Source organism: Vollenhovia emeryi, unplaced genomic scaffold (genome assembly GCF_000949405.1).
Source record: "Vollenhovia emeryi isolate VEMERY1.0 unplaced genomic scaffold, V.emery_V1.0 DF939154.1, whole genome shotgun sequence".
Taxonomy (NCBI): domain Eukaryota; kingdom Metazoa; phylum Arthropoda; class Insecta; order Hymenoptera; family Formicidae; genus Vollenhovia; species Vollenhovia emeryi.
This window is the reverse complement of record NW_011967212.1, coordinates 1,575,425-1,583,454: the sequence shown is the minus strand read 5'-3', so window position 1 is coordinate 1,583,454 and position 8,030 is coordinate 1,575,425. Positions and strand designations below refer to the sequence as shown.

The 8,030-nt window shown below is 39.3% G+C and overlaps 2 protein-coding genes across 6 annotated transcripts in view; one reads left to right on the top strand and one right to left on the bottom strand.

Annotated features, from left to right (window-relative positions):
* The window catches only part of LOC105565281 (protein unc-80 homolog), a 31,074-nt gene extending 26,143 nt beyond the window's left edge, over positions 1-4,931 (top strand). The window contains exons 49-51 of one of the 5 annotated variants that reach the window (XM_012018352.1): positions 1,642-1,764; positions 3,430-3,578; positions 3,775-4,931. In XM_012018352.1, coding sequence (XP_011873742.1) covers positions 1,642-1,764; positions 3,430-3,578; positions 3,775-4,380 — 878 coding nt within the window. In that variant the 3' untranslated portion in view covers positions 4,381-4,931. Of the gene's footprint in view, positions 1-416; positions 430-1,641; positions 1,765-3,429; positions 3,579-3,774 lie in introns of all 5 variants that reach the window. The other 4 variants (XM_012018355.1, XM_012018356.1, XM_012018353.1 and 1 more) reach the window with 4 other exon arrangements.
* LOC105565282 (carboxypeptidase Q-like) lies at positions 4,852-7,779 on the bottom strand. Its single transcript, XM_012018357.1, has 6 exons — positions 7,106-7,779; positions 6,876-7,026; positions 6,102-6,351; positions 5,788-6,028; positions 5,448-5,630; positions 4,852-5,247 (listed from the first exon to the last, which is right to left on the bottom strand). Exons 1-6 carry the CDS (start codon positions 7,450-7,452, stop codon positions 4,977-4,979), a joined length of 1,443 nt encoding a protein of 480 aa, XP_011873747.1. The 5' UTR covers positions 7,453-7,779; the 3' UTR covers positions 4,852-4,976.
* Positions 7,780-8,030: the final 251 nt, after the last annotated feature.

Here is an 8,030-nt window from a genome sequence, read left to right as displayed (position 1 = left end):
TCTCTCTCTCTCTCTCTCTCTCTCTCTCTCTCTCTCTCTCTCTCTCTCTCTCTCTCTCTTTCTTTTTCTCTCTTTCTCTTCGTCTCTTTGTTAGCAACAATGATTATCTCTTCCTTTTCGTTCGTGGTTTCTTGCGCGGTTCTTGCACAATGTCTTCACTTCATTTTCCTCTTTACAGCGAGGCTTGCAACTCGAAGAGTATAGTTCTTTTCCTTTCGTTCAGGGACGAGAATTCTCGTCTCACACGATAGCAATGCCGTTCGCACAATCGGCAAAAGATCCCTCGATTAATCGCATATCATTTAAGGCGTCGTGTTAAGGCATAAGTCGTTTTGCGCCTCTCTCTCTCTCTCTTTCTCTCTTTCTCCCTGGTCGTATTATTGACACATTGATCATTACGTTGCTTCCATTGCTAGCTAGGGAACGGAGGTAAGCGGACCGATTCTACAACTCAATCAATTCTAACACGATCTATGATATATATCCTGCTGGTGTGTGCCCCTCTCACGCTTATCACTTTTTTGTAATTTTGATCATTCCTCGATCGCTCGCCCTGTTTCTTGCGTCGTCTACCTCGGTCTTCGCCCACTTCTTACTGCCCCCCCCCCCCTTTTGCCGTGAAACGAGATTGATTCAAATGAATTTATCAGTTTTGATGTAATCAAAACGTGACGTACAATCAAGAAAAGGATCATAAAATACATATGAACATGTTATATGACAATCTGAGTTCTTAAACGAGTTCTAGAGCGCGCAATCTCATTTCGCGGTATTTTCTCTTAAAACACTGATATCTATTATCGCCTCCTTTACCACGTTTTATACGCAAACTCATAAGGAATTTATTACATAGCAGTATTTAGACAATGGTAATGTCCAACAGTTGGTACCCTACTGATCGTTGCGTAGTCACTCTCCACTACGTAGTTGCTTCGATGTTCTGTCGCTTTCCTCCTTTACTCGACAGCACGAAACTAATTGTCATTAATTATTTTCGCAGTTAGCACGACGACAACATGTATCGGTATCGACAATTCCGTATCAATACACTCAATTCCAGCAGTCTTCTCTCAGCCCGAAGGATACATTCAGCTAATTATTCGGATATCACGAAAGTCTTCCACTTTCAAACTCTTTTTGTCTTACTACTGCTTGCTCTAATAATCTTTCTATAACGTAGCCTACCGACATTTAACACATCTCTTCTAATCGAAGCAACATCGTACAGGTGTTTACAGCAATTCACGTAATCTACGTCGTGCATATGTCAATGTCGCGCAACATTTTGTCCCATTGGAATTATAAAATCGACATATGGATACAATGCCACTTCGGGACTCGTACGACATATCACTTTAAGTATACATCGGGAAACAGAAAATTTCGTAAAGGTGTCGCGAATCACTCATGGAGGTCTTAAGCTGCAAATTTGGTAACTTTATTTCTCAGTCGACGAAATCATTAAGGCATTAACACTTTATCGCATCACACTCGACGTTCCCGAGACTCAGGCTCGAAGTGTGCAACATCGACACGATGTAGGATCGTGAACAACGTATCGACGATGATTAATATATCGTGGTCTGTGTCTTACTTGTTATCCCTTCCCTCATACTAGACGTTCGATGTGGCATGTTTCAGATAGATTCCAATCATCTTCTACTAGCGATGAACGTAACCATGTTAAGCTTCATTCTATCTTACCTCACCAAAAGGCGCCAAAGCTGCGCTTTGTCTCTTCCGTAGAGTTTAGAAACTCATCAGGTAAATCCCCAGTCCCCGCTTTAGCTTATACACAATATATTTATTAATATGTCCCTTGGAAGACCCCCCCTCCTTCTCCCAATATGGTACAGTATCTAAAGGTTACTGCAAAAATGGATGAATTGAAGGAATTCGCAGAGATTGTACTCTAGCTATAGAACACCGAACTCTCTTCTCATTCCTGCTTCTCGAGAATTAAAAGTCACATGAGGCATGACTTAAAAAATATATCTTACAACTTTGCAGAATAGACTTCTACTAAATTTACTTAATTCACCTGCTTTTTGTAGTAATGTCGATATATCGCACATACTATAATCTACTTTTCACTACGATATCATTACCGCGTTCTTGCACAACAGGTAGCGTTAAACTGAAATTTAAATTAAAAAAAATGCAAGATTGTAGAAAACAATTCTTTTTTTTTACACCTTTAGTTGCATCGGCTAATCATTTTGTATACCTGCTTTATTACACAACAATCATTCTTTATCGACATATTAGAGACGTGAAATTATCTAAAGATTAAATTACATAGAGGTGAATTCGTAGTTTAGACATTGCGAAATTTCGTCACGGCTATTGCATGAGGTAACAACTGTAAAGTAAACGTGACCAGTTTTGTTTTATTGAACTTTGTTAAGTTATGCTTTAATTTCATTTAGTTTATTAAGAAAAGACTAGTTGAAGTTAATTCGATGCATCGTACTTTCATTCATTAAATAACCCAGTATAAGCCGCTGTTACTGCCAGAATATACAAGTTATATTTGCGGGGAGGGAATAATTTAAGAATGAAAACCGTTCAAATTTTTTTACGCGTAACGTGACAAGCATTACATTCCTTTTTCATATTTAATTAATTCTGTGAGTTTGCGACAAGTTTCTCATGCAACTCTTCTGACATAAATATTCGTCCTGCCGTTATCTAATGCGCGGATATGTAACATAAGCATATGCAATCTTGTGAATTGATTTTTAACGCCATGCTGTCACTTCCGAGGCAATTAAAAATGATCTGTTTCGTTCGCAAATACAATCTTGCATGCCCGTAACAGATACTGTGACGTTTTCTAGAAGAATATTAAATACGTTCCGATTTTTAATACGCGACGTACGTACGATACCGCATTCCATACAGATAAACAATTTTCATAGCGCTAATCCACCATCATGTCAATTTTTAAAGGACGTTTCCTATACAGCGATAACTTCGAAATTAATGTCTCAATCTTTTACACTCGTTCGTGTTTTTTACGAGCATGGAAACATTTCAATCTTTCAAATATGGATATATATTCATTAAATATCAAAGCCGAAATATTTCGTTTCAGAATTAACGATCTAAATGTGACTCGAGTCCAAAATGAATGCACTCTATAATTTTCTATATAATTTCTATTCCTCCCCGAGTGTCGAAGAATGTTTGAAGATTCGAAAGTCGAATATATTTGAAATCGCGATAGGATTTTACGTTTATTACTTGATGTACATAGTGCCATGTTACATGGAGCACAGGACGCGGATGTAAAATATTTCCCGAGCACATGAAAAGCAATCTTGAATCATACACTTCGAAAGAGGAGCATGAGTAGATGGAACGTAGAGTAGAATTCGTGAATAAGACGGTAGACGCGACATGTGTGATCATCGACTGTCCTGCCAGGGGAGACGGTGACGGGCCAGCTAAGTCCAAGCAGTCCGACCGAAGACAGTTCCGGAGAATTACGTACCGACAGGCCTCGCTTACAACGTTCTATGGGTCAAAGCAAGAAGACCTTCCGCTTAAGAAAAAGTCGAAAGAGTCACATTGAGGTGATAACACTTGCACATATATATTTTTCAGTGTTCCCGGGCTCTCAAGTTACCGATCGCTACTACGTTACAGAAACTTGTCAGTTTTGCATACAGCTTCTCGATAATCCTCATTGTCATCGTACTTTTACTTTTAATTGTGACTTAACTAATTATTTATAGCATATTATATTCTGGGGGTACCTCGCGGACATAGAATGCTATCTTTCAGGCGACGCAAACCAAGTTGGAACAGTCGGACGCGACTCTAGCGGAACAACCAACGAGTCAACCGAAAGCGACGGTGTCGTCGGCAGCGGTGGAACCGCTGTCATCTAACATCCCATCCAATTCCTCGTCCATTCGTTCCAAGCGAAGTTTATCTACTCGCAAATCGGACGGTGACAAAAACTCCAACACATCTGCGGAGCAGCAGCAGTTCCATGGGGCGGCGCATCAGCACCACCATTGCCACTACTTTCATCACCACGCGCACCCTCAGGTGTCAGACATGTCCTGGGACGAAGACACGTCCAGCACTTCTGGATATCGCGAGTCCTACAGTATGCAGATCGTGTCACTGGATGGTGCCAATGCTCGCTCGGGCCAGGCGCCGCCTCTGGCATCGCCGGATTTAAACGACATGCCATCCACAAGCAGCACGACTACTAATTACATAGCCTTCGATGGCAGTTCCCCAGATTGCTCGATCAACGGTAGCGGAGGTGAAAAAACCGCACTGTTAACTTCGAGCCAGAGAACGACTTCCCAGCATTCTTTGTTGATGGTCTTCCCAAATCAAGACGAAGATACGTTGATATAAGTCGTAAAACTCATTGCTACTTGATTGAGACTGATAATTTAACACGATCGACGCGAGAAGCAAGAATATTAAGATAAAAGTCACGTTTAGCTATCGGGATTAACGTACGAACGATTATATAAGAACAAATTCTCATTTACCTCTTAAATACTCCGTGACTAAAGAGACATATGCGTTCCATTGTAATTTAGCGTGAAAAATGTTTTTATACCAACACGATTTATTTTTATCGATAGTGAGCCGTAAATATGAGGCGTATACATCCCGATAATTGAACTTTGTGGAACACGTATGTTCTGATAAGAGTTATAGAATTTTTGCGAGGTAGCCGCGATATAGTATATTTTGTGTGAATAGTCTTTGAAAGATCTTTTAATGAAATCGTTAAGCAAGCAAAGAGGTGAAATCGGGAGTGGTTTGTAAAATCTAGCACGTTTGATCACGTACTTTTGAAGAGTTTAGACTAATGCATAATTGTAGTAGGCCTAATCGTTTATATCCTGTGATTGTACATACAGGCACGTTTGAAATAAAACACTATGAATACGCGATTTTGGTGATTTACATATAGGTACATTGCACACATCAAGCTGATTTCAACACGGCACGCTAGTGCAATTGCGTTGAGGCAGATCAACGCTAATATCCGCTAGAACGTATGACACCGCTGCGAATAGGGCTGTGTTCATATCCAGAGCTTTCGGGTTTTCTGCCAGCATGGTGTCCGCGTTGGTATGGTGATAGTAGAAATATTTTTCATTTCGATTCAAGAGACCGCCACCTGGCACGCCAGCTTTAATCCAGAACGAAATATCAGGCGCCGTGCACGGGCTCTTCACTTCCATGTCACCCAGTGGGGCTAACAATCTAGAGACATAAAAGAACTCATTGCTCATTTTGTAACGTGCTATGAAAATTGCAAACGTTCTTTTCTTGCGAAACTTGAAAGTTTTCAACGATACGAATGATAATTTCAAAATAAAACATTTTCGTATTATGTAATAAGTATAAATCGAACGAAAAGGAAACTGTTATAACTATGTGATCTGTAGAGGAATATTATTAACCGCATTATTCTCTGGACTACGCATTGAACCATCTCGTTTCCCGAGACCTCGAGGCCCACGGGCGCGAAAGTGCCGAAATCGGATTCCATTACGAATTGCATATTTCCATTCTCCGCAGCGTGATTTCGTATATACTGCTCCGCTCCGACAAGGCCAAGTTCCTCGGCAGTCCACATTATCATTCTGCAATATTCATAATTTGTCACGTAACGATATAGATCAATCTGTTATATAATTCAACCGAGAAAAAAATATGCTTATTATTCAAGAATAATTTTCTTGAATGGAAAGGAAAGAATATTGGACAGAATCAAATTATATTCGAAATATTTGTAACTACCTTATCGTTCTTCGCGCGCGGATGCCGAGGTGTTTCAGCAATTTCAATGCGTTCCAGGATATGAAAATGCCGCCTCCGTCATCCAACGCGCCTTCTCCAACATCCCAGCTGTCTATGTGTCCGGAAACGACGACTGCCTTTTCGGGCGCGCCAGAGCCAGTGATATCCGCTATCACGTTTCGCGACTGAGTATCGGGGAATTGTTTCGCTTCCATTTTTAAATTTATGACTATCGTTTCACCTGGAATAGATAAACGTAATGCCACTAGTCATGCGTCCAACGAAGAGCTCACAAAATATGTCTTGTTCGTTACCTCGGTCCGCTATTCTTCCCAGAAGAGTCGCGTCTTCGACAGTTATACAAGCGGCCGGGATTTTAGTAACGTTCTCTGCGTAACTCATCATGCCGGTGTGCGGGGTGTACAATGAAAATGGCGTTACGGATCTGATCAAAGCTGCCACGGCTCCCAATTCTGCCGCTCTTACGGCTCCCGAGCTTCTATATTCCACGGTCTCCCCATACGAGACAAACTTTTGATTGTATACGACGATTTTCCCGGGAACCTAATATGTACATTTAAAATTAGTTCATTATAATTACGAAGAAAAGTACGCGTTGCACAAAACATCTCGGTTTTCTTTCCATTACATGAAAAAAAAAGAATATTCTTTTTTTGAAAATATGTTTAGTTTCAACGTGAAAATCTCGAAATGAGATTATATATATTGCGTTAAAGGAAGAAAAACTTACTTGGCTGAGGCAATTTTATATAATTCAACCGAGAAAAAAATATGCTTATTATTCAAGAATAATTTTTTTGAATGGAAAGGAAACAATATTGGACAGAAAATAACATATTTTTAAATCGAAGATTATAATGATTAAAATGATTTTATTGTTAAAATAATTATATGTATTATTCCAGTGACAATTAGAATATTTAAATAAGACTGTAATATCGTTGAAATGTAAGATTATTAAATGCTTCTAAGAAGATTGTAGGTCGTTGCGTACATACAAACGAATGAACGCGTTAATTTGTGTATATCAGAGTTGACCTGACACTTTTTTTTCTCTGTAACTTTACCTCTTCCGCCCTTTTCTTAAGTTCTGCGAAGTCGTTGACTACGATAGCGGTAGCCGTGATACCTTCTTCCGGAGTACCGACACTGTAACCCAGTCCCAACAGCGCCAGGTCTTTCGGCCGTGGTTGCAAAAGAGTCGCGGATTCCGAGCCTCTGAATATTTATTGTTCAACTGTTATCACATTTCTTTCATTTTACAATGATTTAATTATGCATTTACTAAGAATTGTACCTGACCCAGTGTGGCACGGTAGCCGTTTCTCCATGAACATTATCTAAACCTAAGCTGACCGATTTGTTCAATACATAATCAATGGCGTCTTCAAGGGTCTTGGTACCGGTAAACCTTGGGCCAAATTTGTCGACAAACGTCGCCAGATCTTGCCACGTGGCTCCCTTGAAAGAACCTTTTGTACATTCATCGATTATTCTCTGCACAATAGGCGCATAGGAATCTATCTCTTCAATTAAGCTGGTTGATAGATAGCAGCTATCCTCGGCGTGATGTGCCATTATCATCGACTGCACGCATAGCAGCCACATAAAGATAAAAATAATCTTTTCTGTATTACACCACATTATCGCAAAACTCGAGGTTATCCTGTGTCATAAATATTTGTTATTATAAAACATTGTACAAGTTAAATATTATAATCTATTGCAGCACTAATTTGTTACCAATGATATCCGATCGCGATAATGATAAGCGGGGTGATAAGCAGTGGCTCGGTAGTGTGATATCAGCTGACATATGGACTTATATAATATTAGAATGTAAGAAGAAAGTCGTTAACTTCAAGCCGACTTAGCAAGGACTGTTTACCAATAAATCTCGATAATTGTGTACTTGACTAAATAGTTGTCAACATGTCTTATATTTTCGTAAAGCGTATATGACATTGTTATATTCTACCGGTACAATAATTTGTTAAGTGTTATACTTATTTAAATTACCTTTTTCGAATGCAATTAAAATATTTAAAACATTATGTAATTCACAACGTTTCGTACTAATGTCGTCGAGTACAGCTAATTATTATTACCAATGTTTAGTCATTGTAAATTATTCAGAACAACGATTATATTATATCAAATATATACAGGGTGGGCCATTTTAATTTATACAGTCGATTTTTTAAGAAACTAAAAGAGGTATG

What these genes read in the sequence shown, in the direction of transcription:
- LOC105565282 (XM_012018357.1), bottom strand. Translation starts at nt 7,452, where the DNA reads ATGTGGTGTAATACAGAAAAGATTATTTTTATCTTTATGTGGCTGCTA. An exon ending in ACCGTGCCACACTGGGTCAG is followed by an intron (nt 7,027 to 7,105) that starts GTACAATTCTTA and finishes ATAAATATTCAG; the next exon opens with AGGCTCGGAATCCGCGACTC. An exon ending in TTAAGAAAAGGGCGGAAGAG is followed by an intron (nt 6,352 to 6,875) that starts GTAAAGTTACAG and finishes TGTACATATTAG; the next exon opens with GTTCCCGGGAAAATCGTCGT.